Raw genomic sequence first — 21,209 nt, 5'->3', positions numbered from 1 at the left:
TCGTCAATCAGTTGGATCTGTCCCAAGTTCTATATGATGGCCTCGTAGGCCACTTGTCAATCTCCTATGTCTTGGACATGTTCGTTATTGTCTTCTCTCGCTCGCACAAAGTCGACCTCTAGGCCACGGACCATCCCCAAACCAGGAATAATATGGACTCGCTGGCAACATGTCGCTGCCGGGTCTATCGAAGAATCTGCTCCCGACTTCGCTCAACAGCTCGAATCCATGAAAACCCGCCACATGCCAACTGATGAAGGCCCCTGGGATGGATTCAATATCCGCGCTCTGCGGAAAACCCTGCAAAGCCACCTTTCGCTTTCAGATCTCCGGCCACCAAATAGTGTTCCCCCAGGCTATCATCAAGTGTCATTCAACAGCCTACCTTATGAGCATGAGCTAGGCCATGACGGTGCTGAAAAGCGCCATGCTCCCAGTGACGAATGGAAATATCGAGTATGGGCTGGAGGCTACATGGAGTTTCAGATTCCCAGCATATGGACTGCCCGGCCGAAATTCGTCGCTGTCAAGGAGAGAATTACAGACACTCGACTCGTTGGCGACCTTACCAGTGAGAACGCGAAAGTATTTGTCACGTTAACAAGGACACTCTTTCCCGCCATGGTAGATGCCCGGGGGAAACCTGTGCGTAGAAGACTGGGAGGTCTCCGCGCCACGAATCGAAGGGACAACATCGTGCTTAAAGAGGAGAAATACCTCTGCTTCATGCGGGAAATCCCAGAGAGTCTAAAATCGACCGCTCCACCGCGTATACTCAAGCCCCCCTCTAACCCGGTATACTCGCAAAGTATGATCCCTTCACCAACACTACTCTTCAGATTCAGCGCCCTGTCTAGAAACGCCCATGCCATACATCTCGATGCAGACTACACCCGACAGGTTTACGGTCTTCCAAAACTCATTGTACATGGCCCCTTGACTTCTGTCCTCATGTTGGATATCCTCGGCGAAGCTCTCGCTCTTCACACGGTTGGGAAATCGTACACCTTGGCCATTCGGACATTTCAGTACAAAAATCTCCTTCCGCTTTTTGTGAACGAACAGATCACGATCGCCTGCAAGAAGGTGCATGACATTCAACCACAGGGGACAAAATTTAGGACTGCATTCGGAGCGACTTGGGAGAAATGGGAAGTCTGGATTCAGAAAGGCGCAGGAGGAGATGCCACGACAGCCGTTCGAGGGTCAGCCTGGGTTTCGCCAATAGCGCATCCTAGTTCAGAGGCGGCTGCCAAAGTTGCCGCTGAGGCGCCAGCTCCGTCGAACGAGGATTCCCAGGATCAATACCTAATTGACGAGGAAGAAGAGCAGGCTGCCAGCGGTGCCTCGGAGGGATGAGCATCCTTGAGACAGGTCTGACTCAAAAAGCTCGTCGCTATTGACGGGATTCTGGTTTGGACGACGCACCGAGGTAGATGTCTCGTGGAAACAAAGGATCCGTGTTCTCCCTGGGCCCCGATCACCGCAAGAAGGTTCTCTACGCTCCTCGGAACAGATGCGTTCGCGCCTTTTGAACACCCCGACGTACCGTCCCCCGTGCGTAACGTGGGCAACCCAGAAACATTAGACCCGGGCTCCTCAAAGAAAGGGTCACAACTTGGACTGGATCACCCGTCCTATGGTGCTGAAACAACAACCCTTGCCTGAAGAAAGCGTGTTCACCTTTTCACACAGGTCCGAGACATCATTTATCAGCTTGAACATATGCCTCAACATTGGATTTGAGGCCACTGGGCTTTTGAAGCGGATTTTCCAAATGATGAATTGCCATTCCAGGAGTTGTGCCCGTGTCTCCTGGAATCTTCGTATCGAATCCTTTTGGACACCTTGACAAGAGCTCTCATTGGCATGACATGGCAGCTGACGAGCGGATAAATCTAACAGTCGGAGGAACTTCGTGAGCCTTGAAGAAAAATAACCTCCCTAGCCAATCCTCGTGGTCTTCCCAAATACACATCGGTGTCTTGTCCGACAGCACCGGTTCTTTCTATGATCAATGGCCTCCCTGCAAATAGAATCCCAAATCACGTTGCCACCAGTTCACTCAAAGCATTTACTTTTCTATCCAAGATGTACCATAGTGCCATACCCATGCTCCGATCTTCTAGATTGCCGTTCCAATGTCAACGTCAAGACACAAGACCCTGCTCCTCCAATAAACATAGGTCGAAGAGAATGCCAGCTTCGCAGACAACGGGTTATACGTGCTTCCACCCGTTCCAAATCAGGATATGCTGTTCATCGATGATACACAGCTCCCCAGTCTCCTTTCTATCCTCCAGCGAATTCTCCCCTTCTTTGACCCACCTTTCCATTTTCTTTTTGACTTCCTTCATAGTCTTGGTCTCGCGTGGCAAAATGTGTCTCCTAACACGATTTGTCCATACCCCAATGACGTATTGCGTTGCGGAAACAAAGGTCTCGTCAGGTCCAAAGTGCGTGGCGTTGTAGGCTTCCACGGTGTATCCAACACGTACTGACGGGTTGACGTATATCCGATCAGCAGAACCGGGAGAAGTGAGGTTCATGTCTGTGTGGATGAGACAGCATTCGCTGGCTTCAAGATGCTTGCTGGCAAGACTATCGCTCAGTGCACGAAACTGAAGTCCATCGTAGAAAGGCGTGCTGTCCATCGCGATCATCCCGTTCCAGCATGCTGAGACTTTGGTTGGGAGACCCTTGAGCATTGACTCACGAGACTCCGGAGAACGGAAATAGGGAAATATAGACTGGACTGTGGCCAATCTTTCATTATCCCTTAGAACGAAGGTATCGTAATAGGCTGGTGGCAAATGGAAGTCAAGGGCACATGCGGAAGAGAAGGAACCTTGGTTCGTGGCCAAGAGTGTAAGGACGTCCTGTGGGCGGAACACGACATCATTGAGGAAAAGGATCCTATCGTACTTTTGCCCTTGCTCGTCGCGGAGCCTGAAGAGAGGCTTTAGAGATAGGTTCCGTAAGCGAGCGAGGTATGGAATTCTTCGCATCTCTTTACCCCATTGCGTTCCCACACTCGTGGTCTGAATCCAGCCCTGCCGAGGGACACCCTGGTCATCGAGCGGACCAGCGTTAATTTCATCTGCGTGCGTAGTTGGATCCAAGACCGTTTGGTGAGGAATGTTGTTCTGCGCCAGCACATCATCCAGCATTTTCAGAACTTCCTTTGTGTTGTCTAGGCTCCCCGACTCGTAGATGCTCACGTATACATTCTCCTTTCCCAAAACTCCTACCAGATCGAGAAGAGCCTGACCCCATCGCTCGGAGATGACATGTGCATTGGTCCAGAACTGGGCGACGATGAAGATCTTTTGATTCTGTAGCGGCGTCGGTAGAAGCGCTGGGGATGTGTATACATGGTCGAGGAGGTTACGGGTGAACTCGCGGTGGTGTTTTAGAATCGTGAGCAGGTCAAAGACAAAGAATGTGAACAGGACGTAGAGGAGAAGCCGCAGAGCACGGCGTTGGAGAGGAGAACGGCGGTAGGATCGCGGCGGAAGTAACATGGCCACGGCAGGAGACGAGGGCCATCTGTTTGCGAGATGAGAGCATCGTGGGAGAACCAAAGGTTAGACCTTGGGACACTGTCCGGGCGCGTTTGACATGTCTTGGTTCTTGAATCTGAGGGGGGGAGGAGGCGCGTTGAGGCTGATGAAAAAGGAGTCGGACCGGGAAAAACATCATGCCGAATTAGACCAAGTTCCTTCAATGCCTCCGGAACCAAATGTCCTTCTATCCTCACCTCGTCCTTGACACGGTCAGGGCTACTACATTTGGCGAAGCATATGATGGAGGCGTGAAATTTCCACGTCTGCGCGGACCCATGAAGCGCAATTCCCTACCAAGATCCAATGCCGTGTCACTGCACCTTACTCAAGAGTGTCGTTTCCTCTGGATGATTGTGGCGCGTGGAATTGGGGACAGAAAAAGCAAACTTTGAGGGATCCTAGACGCGCGAGGCTCACCTCCGCAAGAAGGGAATAGATCGCCCTGTATGGTGGATGAATTGGTATTTGTCCTGGGAACTCCTCCTGCGTGTCTACACACCGGTGCATGGATACCTGCATATCATCACGAGCTGAATGGATCACCAAAGGCTATCTGCGTGGTCGCACGATGGAGCGTACAGGATCCCAGACAAGGTCGTCGAATCAACGGCGACCCAGCAGAGGAGCAAACATGGATACGAGCAACGTTGCGTACGCTGTGCAGCATCAGGTAATTTCCACTCCAATTCTGGCTATATTGACTGCAGGAAGATACAAGATATCACCATCCAACGATGGGTGGTAGCTGAGGGTGCTGGTGCCCGGCCAACAAGGTCAGGAAGAGCCATTGCATCACTTTGTATGACCACACCACGTCCAAGAAACCAATGACTGGGAGTTCTGGGGATTGCCACAACAGACGGTTCAGAAACAAGACGACAATCAGTTGGTACCTCGTAGACGTCGGAAGAAATGGAGGAATGGGTACAATCGATGCGGCTTTAGAACTGCGCATCATGGTGGTCTTGGCTTGACTTCAGCTGCGGTCGCTGGGATCATCTTCCTAGTCATATAAAGAACGCACAGTCCTACTCTCCCAGTTCCATCTCGGCCTTGCAACGCTGTTAAACAGCCTCAAACATCCCTTCTTTGCTCCCAACGATTCCCGAGTCACCCCGTGTGAGCTTTGTGCATTGTTGCTGGCTTTGAGACAAAATATTCAGAGATCCTCCCACCATGCGGCTTTGCGTCCTTCTGCTGGTCTTGCTCAGCTTCACCAGCGCAGCATCTGTGCCTCGTCCGTCCAGTAATCGCTATCCCATCAATCGCCGGCCGCAGACTTTTACCACGCGAAACGTCACATCCACCTCAGACACCTTGTCCCTCAACATCGATCCCGACGTAGTGAACCCGGTCTGTGGTGGGATCTATGAGGCCAACATCAATATTCAGACTGCACCAGACCCATTCTACCTTAGCAAGTTCTGTCAGAACGTCTTGGGTTATATCGGCGGCCCAAAAGGTGACAAAGATGTAGACGTCATCTTCGCTTGCACAGGCTTCAGCACCTCAGGAACAGGAACTCGAGACGTCAAGATCATCTTCAACACTCAAGCCAACTCGGCGATAGATGCTGGCAAAAGTGGTACACAACTGATCCCAGCAAACATGCAGCTTGTCTCGGAGAAGAACAATGTGTTTTACAGTTCAGAGGTGAACATTGGAGTCAAGAGAAACAGCGGGAATGGGGATGTGGCCTTTCAGCACATCTATTGTTGACCGAGTCGAGACCAAGAGGTAGCCGATTTGTTGGGCGCATGTTTCTGATCCATGGAGAGTTGTAAAGTGTCGAGGAGAGATTTTTTGACAGAAGCCAAGATGGCAGTGAGGATTTCGAGCGGCGTCCCCAACCCATCTGAGTTGCTCGAACAGAGTATCGCGGGGAGAAGAAACATATTGTCTGAGGTTCGTGGGACAAAGGAGGAGGCATAGCAGGGCTGTGGTATGACAGAATACCGATCTGGAAGCATGATTCAGTTGTGCTCAGGGCTCCAACCCGAGACCAAGATTCATGCCTGGAAATAGACAGCTCAGGCCGCGTACTGCTCTCAACGACATTCGTGATATCAACCAAGCCTGTCAAGCAATTGCCGGCGTCGTCGATCCACCAATTCTTCTTGAACTTCTTCAAGGGTAGGCAGGCGCCATCTCACACCATCGCCGGCGTCGCCAGGTAATGGCTCCCAATCTGAATCCTCGTCTTCTGCGCCAGCCAACTTCGCCACCCTCTCAACAGCCTCCTTTTCTTTCTTCCTCTCATATTTCAAAAGCGTTGGATTCTCCTCGTCAGGCCCAAACCCGAAATATCTGGCGTCGAGGTTCCTCCGATTGATGTCCAGCTGGGGTTTCTTGGCGGCTTCTTCTTCCTCGTCGCCGTGGGCTCTCCTCTTGGCCGCCCGCTCAAACATCTCCTTCACACCAGGTAGCTCTCTCGCCCTTCCGAAGTATCTGTACCCTTTTCCTCCCCCGGAAACCTCTCGCCCCTGATCGTCAAAGACTGTGCCTCCCCCTCGCATATAATTTGGTCCCCCAAGCTCCCGTATGCGCCGTTCCCAACCCCACTTCTCTTTCATCAACTTGTTGATCTCATCATTTAAATCCCTAATCTGGAAGTCGGACAGAGATTCGTCTTGTATTTTTGTTACTTTGCGCGAAATTTCCCTGAGGATTTGGCCGCGCCACTTTTCGCACAAGGGCACCGTATCAACCGTAGAAGGTGCCTTTGGTCGGCGTAGGCTGGCAGACGGGAGGAGACCAGATTCGGCAGCCTGTGCGGCGCGGAACCGGAAGAGCATGGACTGCGCCTTCTCTGAATTACGTGCCATGGCTGGGAATGTGAGCCAGCAGCACTTGTGATTTCGTTGTCCAACGGAAGTTGTGTAGTGGTAGGCACCACGAGGAATGCGCTGATGCGCGCAGGATCGAGTTGTAGACGCGAACACTCGTTCGTGGAGATGCCGAGGATTTGGTGTGCTTCAGAGGAACCAGATTTGGGTCAGATGTGGCCTCACAAAACAAAGGGGACTCAAGTTGCGTTGACAAGGCGTTTAGATATGTATTAGAGTGATCTGTGAAGGTTTGCGAGACTGCGAGGTTGCGGAACTCGATGCGGAGATCGCATGATTGGGAAAAAAAATTGTGGGGGAAACACTTTCGAGGGCATTTACCAGACTTTCAGAGGTACTGTACAACAGCTGTTGCTCAAGCATCCGCAGATCTACTCATAGCATATGTGTCGCGCAGTGATTGTGATAGTATGCGGCTTGGTGTCTTCGTGATCTTATACGTACAAAATGCTATAATGCCCCCATCTCGTTGCACAATATACCTACGCTAGATATCTGTCGTGTCTCTATCTACACCCTACGTCCAAAATGTCGCAATGGATCCAGAGGCATACCTCCGCGACAGCCTTCCAGATTGGCCTTGCTGCGACGCTGGGTGCAGTTGCAGCTACCACGGTGATCTTTACCACCACCGCGATCCACCGCCGTCGAGCAACCGAAGAGCTCAAAGCCTCCATTCCCGAGATTTCGCGCGAGCACCATGCCATGCAGCTCACGGAATATGGGGGAGCCAGCCGTCCCACGATGACAGACAAGGAAGATACTCGTGCAGCGCAGATAGCAGCGAGGGCCAGGAAGGGAGACTACGATGAGGAGTTGATACTCGAGCAATTGGCACGGAACAGAGTGTTTTTGAAAGACGAGGGCCTCGCGAAGCTGCGGACTGCGTTTGTGATCGTCGTGGGACTCGGTGGTGTAGGAAGCCACTGTGTCGCGGCGCTGGCCAGGAGTGGTGTTTCGCGCATCCGAGTGGTGGACTTTGATCAGGTCACGCTGAGCAGTCTCAACAGGCACGCTCTTGCGACGCTGGCAGACGTGGGGACGCCCAAGGTCAACTGTGTCAGGACAAGGTTGGAGCAGATCTGTCCGTGGGTGCGCATCGACGAACGCAATGAGCTGCTGGGATCACGGTCGATTGAAGGGCTGCTGGGGAAATGGGATTTCGAGCTGAGAGACGGTGAAGGCTCCAAAGAGGTGGATTGGGTGGTCGATGCCATTGACAACATTGACACCAAGGTCGAATTGTTGAAGTACTGTGCAATGAGAAACATCAAGGTCATCAGTGCTATGGGAGCAGGGTGCAAGAGTGATCCAACCAGGATACAGGTCGGAGACATCTCGACTAGCGTTGAGGACCCTCTATCAAAAGCGACGAGGCGGCGGCTACGGCTCATGGGCATCAGCAGCGGGATTCCTGTCGTCTTTTCGACGGAGAAGCCCGGCGAGGGTAAGGCGGAGTTGCTCCCCATCGCGGACGAAGAGGTCCAAAAGGGTCAAGTCGACAAGCTGGGCGTCCTGCCTGAATTCCGTGTCAGAATCTTGCCTGTTCTCGGAACGATGCCGGCCGTCTTTGGATATACCGTGGCCAACCATGTCATTTGCAGCGTTGCTGGATATCCGATGGACTACCGGATGGGCGACAAAGGGAGGGAGAAAATGTACGACGCGATCCTGTCGACCTTGCTGGGCCTCGAAGAACGACTTGTCAGGTCAACCAACGGGCAAGATGTTGTCGGTCTCCGACTACCAGTGAGCCGCGAAGATGTTGCTTATCTTGTGGAGGAGATCTTCCGTGGCAAAAGTGTCATTAGCGGACTGGGCACCAGACTTGCTCTCGTCAGATGGCGGAAACCTACCGAAGGCTTCAAAGTCGACCAGGCGTACGAGAAAGAAGGACAGAAGATGATCAAACTCCCGCTGACAGACTTGGTTCTTGTGACCAAAGAGGAGGCACAGAGGCATGAGAAATTGGTCTTGAGGGGGGAGATGGATCCAGACGAGCTATATGACGCCAGTGTCCTATCGCGAGTCAAAAGGCGCCTTGACGACGAGAGAGCATATGAGAGGTATCGGTAGAAAACTACCTGCCTGTTATGCGATTCCCCTGCACGAAAAGAGTGATGTTGGCGAGCCTCGTCTACATGTCCGTCCAAGCTTCATGCTCTCATGGACGGCTACGAGCGCATCTGCAAAAGAACCAACAATATGTTGCGCCACCCTCTCCCCGACAAGGCGATTAAATATGCCAACTATCATCTTCCACTATCTATCAGTCCTTCGGAAAACCGTGGGACGCTTATGTTCTCCCTAAAGCGTCAAGGCACCGCAGGTTTAATACGCTGAAGCCTACGTACGGACGCAAATCATTCTCCAACACTGTCTCTGAAAGGAGACTCTGCTGGTGTGTCTTCGAGAAGCACATACACCTTGCTCTCAAGCTTGCGACCGGCCGACGAGGCGGAGCATTCAGACACAGGGAAACCAGGGTCAGTCCTTGCAGATCAGCCTTCTCAGTACATTTCCTGGAGCATATCAATACGGTGATTTACCAGGCTGGTCTTCAATTGGATCTCGACTTCATCCTCGCCTCCTATCGGCCTGTAATGAAGACAAGTTGGGAGTCGGACGACGAATCTGGCGCCAGGAAACTATATAGAAGGGATGGAGTGTTAGACAGCCTTGCGATGCACGTGTAGAGCGAACGTCAAGATCATGTCCACGGCAAACCTCGAAAAGGAAAAGACAAGCAGCAATTGGATAGATGGTTGTTGGTTAGATTGAGCTGCGAGGGCTGAGTACATGACAGATTCGCCGTGCCGCAAGACTCCAACTCACCACCTGCAAGGCGTCAAATCTACCAACCAACCAACCAACCCTGCATCCTGCATGCCACTGCGCCTCGTCTTCCATGGACCCCAATGAAGGTCGACTTGTATCGAGAAATCAGCCTAATCCTAGCGAGTTTGCCCGTTCAAACCTCCCTTCAGAACATGTCTCAAATCATGCTCTCTTTTTCAATCGCGCTGCGACGGCTCTGTCACCTTGAACTGCTTTCTTCTTCCCATATATGCCCGCTATGGAGCCTCTTAGTGCCGGAGCGAGTGTGCTGGCCTTCGTAGGAATTGCTCTGGAAGGAACAAAATCTCTCTACAATGTGATATCTGGACTCCGACATGCAACACGAGGCACAGCGTCTCTTGTTTCCGCCGTGGGAAACTTGCAGAATATCTTGACACAGCTGCGCGACTGCAGAGCGTTAGCCGATCCTAATAATAACCTACACAATATCAGACATCTGCTTGATGCTTGTACTACAGACATGGCGAGCTTCGAGAAGACCCTTGACAAGATACAACATGATCCGAGTACCCCCAAGCTTCAAAGAGTGTGGAAGAAGGTCAGGGCAACTGTGGCAGAAAAGTCACTCACTGCCATGTGGCACAAGCTGAACTATCACTGCAGCGTGCTGCAGTTACAACTCAATCTTCTACAAAGGTAAGTGATTATATTTCGCGCAGCGAACGCCCCCCTTGACCGAATGGTGCAGCCATTTACAATATCACAGTAATGCTACACTGGACTGTAAAGCCCAGATCCACGAAATCCGAGACACCTTGTCCACGGGTGCTTTGCAAGTCTCCTCTTTCAACGACAATGTGCAAGACATCAAAGTTTCGGTAGAGGAGGTGGTCCGGAGCACCGTGGCAACTGTCAACCATAACATCGGGCAGACATCAGGAGCGACTACTGCGCAATTGCAAAATATATCCACTCTTCTGGAAGCACTTCAAGACCAGGTTTCGGGAAATTCAGCTCGCTTAACTGGTCCTCAACGATCTGGTGCCATGCCCCAAGAGGGCAACTCACCACCTGCTCCCTCCGACACACCCATTGGGATGAATGCGGACCTAAGGAAATGTCTTGCCAGGTTATGCGAACTAGAATCCCGGAACCCAGACATGATGCTCTACGAGGAGGAAGCAGAAACCATTATTGAGGATCTGGAATACTTTCTATCAGCGCTGTTTGAGCTCAAGCAGAGTGAGGATTTGGATTCCGGGACCGGGGAGGAATTGAAGGAAGAGAATCAACGTACTGCGACAATCACACGCCGTGACATGAGGCGTATGCGCGGCCTTGTTTCAGCGGCTGCTACTGTAGGGGTGAACCAAGCCCGTGAGTTTCTCCTTTCTGCTTCTCGCAAACTCCTGATCAGATAGCTCACCAAACGAAAGCAAAACGGTCCACTGCAACCCAGCGTGGAAAAGTCATTCAAACGCATCGCACTATCGATCTTGTCCTGCCAGGTTGTAAGACAAGCATCACTGTCAACAAAAGGGCGTTCCAAAAATGCTCCGAGCCTTCCAGGCAGGGAAAACTTACCGCCGGTCCACACGCGGAAGAATTCTTCGCAATTGTCAAAGCTTCCATAGAGGATGCTGAATCACCCGCCGTCCTTGTTGCATATCTGCACCAGATCCAGTCCGACAATGGGTTTTATTCCTTGAACCCTGTGGTTTCCATTGGTAGAATTGTACCTACTGGTTCTGCGATCTTTGAAATTGTGAGCCGAGGCGATGTTGAAGGACTCCGGAGGCTCCTTGCACTTGGAGAGGGGTCTTTAAGAGATAGGGATCCCAGGGGTACTCCTCTCTTACATGTGAGTGGATGTTAGAGACTGACTCGCATGCTTCTCATGCTTATAGCGTAAAGTACGCTGCTGCAGGAGCTAAAACAACGACCCATGGCGATATGTGCAAGTTTCTCATTCAGCATGGAGCAGACGTCGACGAGATGGCCGAGGATCCTAGGCAGACAACTGGACATTCCAGGTAAGTTGACTCAAGAGTGGAATACTGTAAGCACCACGTATGGGACTGCTAATTTCTTTGGTTCAGGACGCCAATGTGGTTGACACGCAAGGTTGGCCTTTCTTGGGAGTCCATCACAGAGTTCGTTCGTCTCTTTCTGGAGGCTGGAGCGGATCCTAATCCAATAGTCTACGACTACGTAAACGTACCAGACTTCAGATACGAGCTAACTTTTGACGACGTAGGTGATCTCACCTTCTATGAAAGTCGCAATCACTCATCTTTTGCAGGATGCTTTAAGGCTGGTACTGAACAACCCGATACCATTCATTGATGTCGAGAGCAGAGACAGTGCAGGTCGCACAATGTTACTGTCTTTTGCCTCAAAGTGTTCCGACTTCAACGACCCCGTATCTTTGTTTAACCTCCTCCTTGCGAAAGGTGCCGATATCATCGCTCGAGATGGACAAGGGAGAAATTGTCTTCGACTCGCGCTCGAATCCTTGTGGGAAGTAGAAAACGCCGATGATATCCGCCAATGCCTCATTCTATTGATCCAAAGAGGTGCAGATATCCACTCTGTAGATGAGGATGGAGTCTCAACATCCGACTATGCCTATCAAAATCCAACCGGGAAAGAAATGGGCTCCTGTCAAGCCGACCTGTGGGATGCAGCACTATCGGCGTGCGGGTACAACGTGCGGCAGATACGCCTGGGGTACCACCGAGTGCCGCAATATATTGACGAGTATGTTGACGGATGCTTCGAGACAAGCTTTTGCAATTTCGAATACCAGCCAAAAGCTTTTCGAGAGTTCTGGAAAGGCCGGGAAGACGCTTGTCCGTATTATCACGATCCGCCTGTTTGGTGTCCGCGGAGTACCTTGCTTTCTGGATCATGTCCCTTTGGTGGACTTGACTGGCTCTGTCCTGGTCCGGAAGCAAAATCCAATCGATGCCCCAGCAGCGTCTTTGCACCTGGACAACGAGTGAACGAGTCAGAAAGCGATGATCTCTATGGAGGTGATGGCGTTATTCGACAAGATAGCGAAGACAGTAATTGCAGCGGAAAAGCAAAACTCTTCAACATCGATGGCTCCGAGCCAAGCGACCAGAGCCTGGGGCGGGAGAACATGAATGCCGAGAGTTCCGAAGGGCACGACAGTACATTATCAAGCGTGGCCCGGATCTGGGAGATTGAAGAAGAAGATGTTGATGATGATCCTGCTGCAGAGAGCGCCTCGGAATCATCCGAATATCATGACACTTGCGACTATGCTTGACAGAATGCGAGATCCAGCCTCTGGAAACTTGGGAACTCGGTCATATGGCTTTGCCACAAACCGGCCATCGTTGAGGCAGGTTCCGTTATGACAAAGGATTCCGAGCGCGACCCCGGTCAAGGTGCCACAAAAACGGCGTAGGTCAACCGTCGGGTAGGTTCAAACCACTCCCACAGAACCGGGACGAGCTAGCATACATGGGAGAGATAGGGCAAATATCATTGGCGACTCACGAAACCTGTTAGAATTAGCACACTGTCGACCTATACGCAGGCGAAATACAGAGCCCGAGAAATTCTTGTTTGGTGGGAAAGATAGCCCGGGGATACAAGAGACTGTGGCTGTCAGGGTTGTGATTTAACCAGCTCAATATTTTGCGCCTGTGAGAGAAGGACATGTGCATGTAGAGAGTGTATATGGGCTTCGGCTTGGGCTTGGAACGGAAGTGGATGTCTTGGAGGGCCTGGAATACCTCGAGATAGGATCGGTGCACCGAAACATCCATCACTGCCGCTGAAATTGGGTGGTAAAATGGGCAGGGAACTTCGAAGAGTAATGCGATTTTTTTTTATTTCCTCGAGAAATTGTGCTGGCCAGAGGAAGCAGACTTTCGCTTCAAGGCCCAAGATCGCTCTCAAAGTGTACCGTTGCAACCCCGGTCCTTCTCGTGGAGATGAACTCTCTCAGCTTCTTGTGCGCCGCACACCCTTTGTCGTAGTAGTCGACGTCCTCGCGTGACCTGAACGTCGTGACTGCGATCACGGTGTACCCTTGACTTCGCTCCTCCGACGAGTTGATGACGCGAGAGGCCTCGTTGGAGACGATGTAGGGTTTGCCATCCTAAAAAAAATCGGGGGCACCATTTCCGGACCGCAGATTAGAAGAAGTTGAGACTCGAAACAAAGACAGTCTCCACAGAACACACACCTTTTGCGCAGTGCTTCGCAGGACTTGGTACTCTGCGAGAATGGCGTCAATGTCATCTTCCTTGGGCACCTTGAAGAGGGACACCCTCTTGACGTATTTTGACGACATGGTGACGACAAGTCTTCTTTTGCCCTTCTCACAGTAGACCAGCAGGGGGGTTGAGCAGCTACTCTACAAGAAACAAGGAAGGGGTTGTGTCACTTATATATAAGTCAGCGTGGGTATATCCCTAGTGAACATGGAGTATGTAAGTGCATGGCCAGCATCCGATGGGCGGAAATTCTCCCGCGTCGATCGGATAGAGACCAATTACGTGAATATTCATCACGTGATAAACCAGATAGACTGAATTCAGCGGCCAGCGCCTCAGCGCTTAGGAAAACCCAACATCACGTGGCAACGTCCCGTGAAATGATCGTCTTGGCATTCCAATCACCGTCACGTTCAACTCCGATCTTGGGTGCTTCTGCTCTTCTATCAGCTCACCCTCCAGACTCGCTCATCCCCCGCCATCGTGCTCAGGACGTCTTGTCCCTCCCTTTGTAACCTCCTCTCTGAGTGCTGGGGACACATGTTCAATACTTCTCTGCGCCGGGTGGCGCGCTCCTGCACCAGTGCGCCGGCGGTACCCTCTCGCCCGTCCACTCCTACGATCGCATCCTTCACCTCTAATGCTCATCAGCGGCGGCATTCCTCTTCGAAGCCACCCGTACCGCCAAACAATGGTTCCTCGGCAATCCCAGCAGCCTCTGTGAAACAAGTTGGCGCTCCCCGATCAGAGTCGAAGCGCCCGGGCGCCGAGTCGCGTCTTTCGAAGAAGAGATCGTCCAAAGACAGGGCAGACAGCAAGGAAACCCAGGATGACTGGACTTCAAAATTACCCGCGGTTCCTAGTCTGCAACACTTGAACCCCAAAGGTCTGCATGGCGCGGATAACCACATTATCCCAAGCTGATTGCGTTATTAGATGTATATGTTGCCTCTTTCTTCTCGACCCATCGACCCATGTCCATTACCGGACCTGTACCTCCCGAGGCATCGATAGAAGCGATCGATAAAATCTTCCAACCAAAGCCAAAATCCCGATCACGCAATGCATCTCAAGATGTTATCTACACCCTTGCTTCTGCAGTAGAGACCCTCGACGAGCATATTTCTCAAAAGCAAGTAGATCAGACTTCACACAATACGGCTGAGCAGAAGGCGGCCTTGATCAAATCTCTCATGCAGCGCAATGAGAGTCCCGCTGACCCGAGTCGAACACATCATCTTGACGGTGCGCCTCAAACCATCCAGATTGCGGGGGGGAACATCAAACTAGTCATTCAAGAAATGCAACGAAGGTTTCGCCCTTTCAATGTCCCTCCTGTGCCCCGCCCCATCAGTGACGCTGAGATCAATGCAAGCGAACAGCAATCTGTGAGACAGGCAGATAAGGAGGAAGAAATGCAAGCAAAGTCCCTGGAAGTGGAAATAGAACAAGACCACACCGACCCCTACATCCAGCAGGTGGCAACCAACGTCCCCCAAAACTCGGCAGAGCTTCAAAACGGACGCTTTTTCACCAGCCGTGGCGCCCCTGTGGTGGAAATTGAGAACCCCGACGCCTCATCTGCCCTGCCAGAGATTGAACAACAATTCCCGCTGGGGCGAAGCAGGATCATCGGCAACCGGAGGCAGGTCGGGTCTATTCCAGGCAGGCGAAGAGAAGGAATGTATGCGATCAGCGTCAAGAGACAGAGGCGCCTGAAGATGAAGAAGCATAAGTACAAGAAGCTGATGCGTAAGACCAGGAACTTGAGGAGGAAGTTGGGACAGATATAATGCCACCTGTTTGGGAAAGCGAGGCTGTGCCCTTTTTTCAGCCTATCTGCATTGCTTGCAAGGAATCATACACCTGACTTAGACACATGTGGTCATGAGGGATTTGCCATTGTTATTGCATTTCAAGCGGGTTCTGCAAAGTCCTCCATGTCGCATTGACTTGTTTGGAGGGGTAACAACTTAGCAGTCCAGTTTCGATCATCGCCACGCAGACTCTCTATATACATACACAGCCTCTTGTGAATTAGGTTCTTTGATGCTGAGCCCTCGTCTGATTAGTGGCTAGTGGCTAGTGGCTAGTCAGGCTACTTGAATAATCTCTCTTCGCTCTCGATCCAACATCTTTGTTTCCTGCTCAAGGTGAATTCCGTATATACAGAGTACAAGTACAAGGACTACCTGGCTAGGGAGGAGTGATACAGCCCTCGGGCACTGGGCTGCATTAGACTGGTCTGGTTGGGGTGGGAGAGGGCTCGCTCACTCGCTGGTTCGGTTCCAGGTCCGACTTCGGACGTCGGCAGTGCATTGCAGCAATGCTGCATGTCACCACCATCCCATCCCTTTCTGCCAATGCATACCGAGTACGAGGTACATCAGTCCATGTCCAGGTCCTAGTCCTAGTCTAAATTCCGCACTGCATTGCACTAATTATGCACGGAGAATGGGATGTGTGTATGGGATATATGTACCTCGTAGCTCGTGCCGAGTGTCAGGTGCTAGGTATACTGGGTGCTAGGTGCCAGGCACGCAATGCGCACTATGCACTCGTATATATGTACATAGGCACACTTGTAACTCGCACATATGTAGCAACATACCATAACCTTGGTCGACCACCTACATCAGATATTCCGGTATCTCAACTACAGGTTAGCTATGTAGCTAGCTAGCTAGCCACCCGGCAATGTATTCAGTAACACTAGTGATACAAGCATATTAATATTATCATTACTCCCTCCCACAACACTGGATTGCGGCTATCTGACTGACCCACTGACTGACTGACCGGCTTCAACCCGCCGTCTAGAATTCAGCTGCTGCTGCTGCTCCTGGCATTGGCCACGGTCTGCCCATAACGATAGAAATCAACATCCCCCCTCGCCCTGGTCGCCGCGATATCACGCTCGAGCTTCACCACGAGGGCCTGCGCCGCGTCGTGGATCAGCCCGCGCAGCAACCCGATGCCATATCCAAGCAGGGCCTCCCCAATGATCTTCCAGCCCGAGGCCCCGATCTCGAGCTTGGCCCTCGTGATGTGCGCCCAGTTTCGAAACTCAAATTTGAGCGGGTACTCGGCCCTCCTCGTCGGCATGATGCATGCGTCGTCGGGTTTGCGTGGCGGTACGCGCACGGCGCGATGCATGCGGACCCAGACGCCGTCGTTGCCGGCGACCATGGAGAAGAACCGCACCTTGGCGAAGAACACGTCCTCGTGGCCGGCGTCGCGGAAGAACTCGAACATGTTGTGGAGCGCCTGGCTTGCGTCGTTCAGACTCGAGAGGCTTCCGATGTTGTCGTTGGTGGACGTCAGCCCGTCCGTCGCTTCGGCCGCGACGAAATGGAATATCCTCCCGGCTCCGGCCGCCTTGACGCCCTCGAAGCAGGCAAGCATCTTGGTTGCTCTCGGCAAAGCATGCCACAGTCTATCGGGAATGACGGTCTCCCTGCGGAAACACACCGCAAGCTCTGGCTTTGGTTGTGCCAGGAACCTGCCACCTTGGGCGAAGGCCCGAGTGGGCATTGGCGGGCAAGTCCATGGTTTTCCGTTGCGGAACTCGAGACAGTCGGGCTCGACGCTCCGTCTACTGTAGTTGAGGAGGTTTCGCATTATCATGTCCACCATCAGCGTCCGATGGTAGAACGACTGGTTCGGATTCTCGCCGAAATTCTCGTGGATCATCGCTTGATATATAATCCACTCAGGTCCGTAAGGGTCGTCTTCTGCCTCCTGTTCCTTGAGCACGGGAACTGATTCGAGACGTGGAACTTTGTCGGCGAAGGGATCGTCCTGTATATGTTCGGATAGAGCGACGTTTCGGTCCAAGAGGCCCTGAGGAAAATCCGCGTGGTACAAGTCGATCCTTGAGAAATCCTCCGGGTACCGTCGCTCTTCAGTGACCCTCTCGGCGTATCCATCGGATAGGTCTGCCTCGCTCCATGTTTCGCGTGACCTTTGACGCATTGCCTCTGATTCATATTCGAATTCGAATTCCGATCCGTACTCAGATTCGGATTCGGCTTCGGCTTCGGATCCGCTGCTTCCACTCTGCAAACCAGTGGACGGTTGAGACTTCATATTTGATCTAAGCACCCGTGTCGGAGCTGGGACTGGCGGAGGTTTGGTGTCCTTGGGAGCCTTTATAGATGCAGAGCGTCAGGAACGGAGCTTCTACTTATCTTCGGCGTTTGGCGCCTGGGAAAAACAAAGACTTCCCACGTTTGGAAAAGGTAGGAAGGGGGGAAATGGGTAATGAGCATTGGACATTACCTGGTTGCGAGCTGCTTGAGAAGCGGCCCTCTTTCTGACCCCTTGAGGAGCTGCTCCAGGTTTTGGTGCGAGCCGGGGCTTCTTAGCCTTCGTTGCAGGAGCCATTAGGACGATTGTGTTGGCCTCAGAGCCCAGACGTGGCGGTACGTGTAACTCCTAGAAGTGAATAGAACGAAGGAGTTTTGATCGCGTTGCAGGTGTTGCCGGGAACGCGGTATTTAAGCACAACCGCAGGAGGAAAGAATGCGTCGGAACATTGTCAACAAATGGACGGTCCCGTGCAGAGTGTCTAGGAGATGCGTGATGTTGAGGTTGTTTCGAGCAACGGAATGGAATCTGCTGTTACATGTAGGCGTGTGGAATGTGTGACACGCGTGGTGACGTTAAGGCGCCCTTGCGCCTTTGCGAGATGCTCTCTCATTCTGTCACTCTGGGAAATCAGCTCATTCCTAGGTATTGAGACATGGCGGTGGTCAACCTTGCATGAAAAGAATACTTCGCTACACGTCGAGACATCAAGATATACTCGGTACACCTCGTCGGAAACCGGGCAAATGTCAGGCCGAGAGCAGCTGAACCAACCATGTGCCTCAACGTGGACGCGTGGGAAAGGATCCAATGATCCACCGAAGTGCTGCTAAACTATTATCCGCACCCTGTCCGCGGACATAGCGGCTATCTCTCACTACCTCAGCTTGTCTATCTACCCTGTATCTAAGGACCTGGTGCATGGACGTCCTACTCTGTGTATGCAGGATATGTACACCCCAGGTACCTATGTGCGTAGGCCTGGTCAAATACTCAAGTCATCTACTCGATGCGTCTGTGCACCTCTTCAAGCGTGTCACACCACTCAAGAATTCGATGTCGTCCAAGACAACTCCGGTGGTTGCTTTAGCACCTGCCACGCTCGCTTTTGTGGCAACTGGACGAGGAGGATAAAGGGAGAACGATTTGCTCTCCAGAGATGCAAATTAACGAGTTCAATACACTATACTATCCATAGCCCTAGCTCGGCGAGCGAGCAATCAAATTGCGCCGCCTGATCTTTGATCAAAAGCTCTAGCATTCATACATAACAAGTATTCGGGGTCAAGGACAAGCCCTGTGTGAAATTGCTGCCCCTCGGGTCGGTGTTCTGGTGGTTGTCGGTTCTTGGCGATGGTTGACGTTGGTTTTCATCGTTTTCAGAGGTGAATTGGCGATAGCTGGTCCGATTCGATGCGTTCCCCATACATTTCCTTCCATACTCTCTGATCTGCCGTCCTTCCAATGGCGCTCCATCGCAGCCGCCATTCCTCTCTTCCCTCTTATTATACTCAGACTCATCTCCCAGTCTAGCAGGTGACATCGGTCTGCGCCTTCGAGTTCATCAATAGCGCAACAATCAACCCGTAAAGACCCAACACTTCGGCGAAAATCAAGATGAGAATCATGCCAACGAACAAGCGGGGCTGCTGAGCGGTGCCGCGAACGCCAGCATCGCCAACAATACCAATCGCGAAGCCCGCGGCGAGACCAGCAAGACCGACAGACAACCCAGCACCAAGTTGGATGAAGCTGGTGAACAGTGCTTCTTTTTGGGAGAGGTTATCGGAGATCAAGACGGAAACGACCAATCCGTAGATACCGATGATACCAGCCATAATGACGGGCACGATGTCTGTAGTTGTCAGTCACAAACAGTCTCCGGACTATGAGGCCAGAATTCCATACTCTTGACGATGAGATCAGGTCGGAGAACACCCATAGCGGAGATACCGACACCAGACTTTGCGGTTCCATATGCGGCACCGAAGCAGGTGAAAACGATAGCAGATGTGCAGCCCATGGCGCCGAAGAAGGGCTATTCAGCATTGAGAGAGTCAGCTTTCTCCGCTTTCTGGAAAGCATTGCGGAAGATCATTGAGCGGAAGAGGCAAGCGAATGAGTAGATGAGGTGGCATTTTGCGCAAGGTAGCATGACATACCGCATAGACGGGACTAAAGAAGCAGAAATGTTAGCAAAGGCTATCTCAAGAACGAAATCGGATAGAAGGTAGTGTCAAATGGTAGCTCCGTCCATCTTGTCATGCAGGTAGGCGGGCGCAGGCTGAAGGCAATCCGACAGCATGAGGGGGCCGGAAACACGTACCAGAGATCAGAAGACATCTTGACTGGTCTGCTTGATTCGCTCGTGGATAGCTCCTAGATAGGGAATAGGTGCAGGGAGAGTCGGACGGAGCGAAAAGAGCTTGACGGCGATGATGGAGTTGAGCAGGAATGGAACAGTTTTTCGGTGCTGAGCAGAGCAGGTAATGGGTGATGATGTTTCGAAGGTCGAGTTCCAAGGGGAAGCTCCAACTTGGCCAAGCCTCTGTTAGAGGAAAGTCAACCGAGTTTCTTGAGCGCCTCCGCGTAAACTTTTTAGACCCCCAGAAATTATTTTTTTGATAGACTCACACCAACACCAAAGTTGTTCAGTGCGACATCGTTGATCGCAGAAGCAAAGGGCGAGCCAACGCAAGGAACCCTTTGCTACACGCTTGTTCATACCCATCCGCATTTATTTACAAGCTCGAATTTGCGTTACAATCAACCACTTCCGCTCTATCGAAGCAGCTCGAAATATCCAAGCCGCATATCGCAAAAATGGCCGACAACCCGAGTGCTGCATGGCCCTTGGCCGACGAAGCTCTGTCGCAGAAGATTCTGTAAGTCTTTGCTTTCCTCTCCCAAAGACACTTGACCGCCGTCCTTCCAATCACAGCACTGACTAGATGGGCGCAGGGACACCGTTCAACAAGCCTCTCACCACCGCCAGCTGAGGAAAGGCGCAAACGAAAGTAAAAAATTCTCTCCCATGGGCCCCTCCCTCGATCTTAGATCTTGGTTATACTGACCCAATCTTCTGTCAATAGCAACCAAAACCCTCAATCGCGGCACCGCCGAACTCATCGTTCTGGCCGCCGACACCTCTCCACTTGCCATTCTCCTTCACCTTCCCCTCCTCGCCGAGGACAAGAACGTGCCCTACGTCTATGTTAACTCCAAGACGGCGCTGGGAAGAGCTTGCGGTGTTTCACGGGCGGTTATTGCGGCGAGCATCACGACCAACGAGTCGAGTGATCTGATGCCTCAGATCCGCGAGCTGAAGGACCGAGTCGAGAGACTCATGATCTAGTTTGGGAAGGAAAGGAATTGGGACATCGCGCGAGTTGGGGGTCATGGGTTTGGAGACAATGGTACTGCAAAGGGTGCTGTGCGGCGATCAAAAATGGGGTTTGCTTGCTACAATAGCATATTCCAATCGTGATTGTGTACCCTATGAACCCATCCCGTACATCAGCACGCGGAAGACATACGGAGTGAGAAATGATTCCACAGAAAATAAATCCAAATAATTCAGAATCAACCAGAACGCCAGAACATATAGATCTTGCTACATTATACAGCCCGGCCTCGTATTCCATTGCGCAATCCGC

The 21,209-nt window shown here is 51.9% G+C and overlaps 11 protein-coding genes across 11 annotated transcripts; 6 read left to right on the top strand and 5 right to left on the bottom strand.

The window, feature by feature from the left end:
- Positions 1 to 243: 243 nt before the first annotated feature.
- Positions 244 to 1,359, top strand: AYO21_02532 (hypothetical protein; the record flags this gene model as incomplete). The annotated part of the gene is made up of 1 exon (XM_022652510.1): positions 244 to 1,359. One exon carries the CDS (start codon positions 244 to 246, stop codon positions 1,357 to 1,359), a length of 1,116 nt encoding a protein of 371 aa, XP_022515198.1.
- An 860-nt stretch (positions 1,360 to 2,219) lies between these two features.
- Positions 2,220 to 3,524, bottom strand: AYO21_02531 (hypothetical protein; the record flags this gene model as incomplete). Its single annotated transcript, XM_022652509.1, has 1 exon — positions 2,220 to 3,524. The coding sequence occupies one exon, from the start codon at positions 3,522 to 3,524 to the stop codon at positions 2,220 to 2,222; it is 1,305 nt and encodes a 434-aa protein (XP_022515197.1).
- A 1,218-nt stretch (positions 3,525 to 4,742) lies between these two features.
- On the top strand, positions 4,743 to 5,285 carry AYO21_02530 (hypothetical protein; the record flags this gene model as incomplete). Its single annotated transcript, XM_022652508.1, has 1 exon — positions 4,743 to 5,285. The coding sequence occupies one exon, from the start codon at positions 4,743 to 4,745 to the stop codon at positions 5,283 to 5,285; it is 543 nt and encodes a 180-aa protein (XP_022515196.1).
- A 347-nt stretch (positions 5,286 to 5,632) lies between these two features.
- On the bottom strand, positions 5,633 to 6,391 carry AYO21_02529 (hypothetical protein; the record flags this gene model as incomplete). The annotated part of the gene is made up of 1 exon (XM_022652507.1): positions 5,633 to 6,391. The coding sequence occupies one exon, from the start codon at positions 6,389 to 6,391 to the stop codon at positions 5,633 to 5,635; it is 759 nt and encodes a 252-aa protein (XP_022515195.1).
- Positions 6,392 to 6,940: 549 nt separating this feature from the next.
- On the top strand, positions 6,941 to 8,488 carry AYO21_02528 (hypothetical protein; the record flags this gene model as incomplete). The annotated part of the gene is made up of 1 exon (XM_022652506.1): positions 6,941 to 8,488. The coding sequence occupies one exon, from the start codon at positions 6,941 to 6,943 to the stop codon at positions 8,486 to 8,488; it is 1,548 nt and encodes a 515-aa protein (XP_022515194.1).
- Positions 8,489 to 9,731: 1,243 nt separating this feature from the next.
- On the top strand, positions 9,732 to 12,506 carry AYO21_02527 (hypothetical protein; the record flags this gene model as incomplete). Its single annotated transcript, XM_022652505.1, has 6 exons — positions 9,732 to 9,907; positions 9,960 to 10,588; positions 10,648 to 11,072; positions 11,126 to 11,244; positions 11,311 to 11,464; positions 11,514 to 12,506. The coding sequence occupies 6 exons, from the start codon at positions 9,732 to 9,734 to the stop codon at positions 12,504 to 12,506; spliced, it is 2,496 nt and encodes an 831-aa protein (XP_022515193.1).
- Positions 12,507 to 13,121: 615 nt separating this feature from the next.
- On the bottom strand, positions 13,122 to 13,541 carry AYO21_02526 (hypothetical protein; the record flags this gene model as incomplete). The annotated part of the gene is made up of 2 exons (XM_022652504.1): positions 13,122 to 13,346; positions 13,434 to 13,541. 2 exons carry the CDS (start codon positions 13,539 to 13,541, stop codon positions 13,122 to 13,124), a joined length of 333 nt encoding a protein of 110 aa, XP_022515192.1.
- Positions 13,542 to 14,004: 463 nt separating this feature from the next.
- AYO21_02525 (hypothetical protein) lies at positions 14,005 to 15,257 on the top strand (the record flags this gene model as incomplete). The annotated part of the gene is made up of 2 exons (XM_022652503.1): positions 14,005 to 14,350; positions 14,401 to 15,257. The coding sequence occupies 2 exons, from the start codon at positions 14,005 to 14,007 to the stop codon at positions 15,255 to 15,257; spliced, it is 1,203 nt and encodes a 400-aa protein (XP_022515191.1).
- A 1,030-nt stretch (positions 15,258 to 16,287) lies between these two features.
- AYO21_02524 (hypothetical protein) lies at positions 16,288 to 17,553 on the bottom strand (the record flags this gene model as incomplete). Its single annotated transcript, XM_022652502.1, has 1 exon — positions 16,288 to 17,553. One exon carries the CDS (start codon positions 17,551 to 17,553, stop codon positions 16,288 to 16,290), a length of 1,266 nt encoding a protein of 421 aa, XP_022515190.1.
- A 1,529-nt stretch (positions 17,554 to 19,082) lies between these two features.
- On the bottom strand, positions 19,083 to 19,896 carry AYO21_02523 (V-type proton ATPase proteolipid subunit; the record flags this gene model as incomplete). The annotated part of the gene is made up of 4 exons (XM_022652501.1): positions 19,083 to 19,408; positions 19,462 to 19,591; positions 19,716 to 19,728; positions 19,880 to 19,896. The coding sequence occupies 4 exons, from the start codon at positions 19,894 to 19,896 to the stop codon at positions 19,083 to 19,085; spliced, it is 486 nt and encodes a 161-aa protein (XP_022515189.1).
- A 480-nt stretch (positions 19,897 to 20,376) lies between these two features.
- Positions 20,377 to 20,908, top strand: AYO21_02522 (ribonucleoprotein-associated protein; the record flags this gene model as incomplete). The annotated part of the gene is made up of 3 exons (XM_022652500.1): positions 20,377 to 20,438; positions 20,515 to 20,570; positions 20,646 to 20,908. The coding sequence occupies 3 exons, from the start codon at positions 20,377 to 20,379 to the stop codon at positions 20,906 to 20,908; spliced, it is 381 nt and encodes a 126-aa protein (XP_022515188.1).
- Between the last annotated feature and the right edge of the window lie 301 nt (positions 20,909 to 21,209).

The sequence above is a fragment of the Fonsecaea monophora genome (assembly GCF_001642475.1).
Source record: "Fonsecaea monophora strain CBS 269.37 chromosome Unknown Scaff11, whole genome shotgun sequence".
Taxonomy (NCBI): domain Eukaryota; kingdom Fungi; phylum Ascomycota; class Eurotiomycetes; order Chaetothyriales; family Herpotrichiellaceae; genus Fonsecaea; species Fonsecaea monophora.
This window is presented reverse-complemented; position numbering and strand designations above follow the sequence as displayed.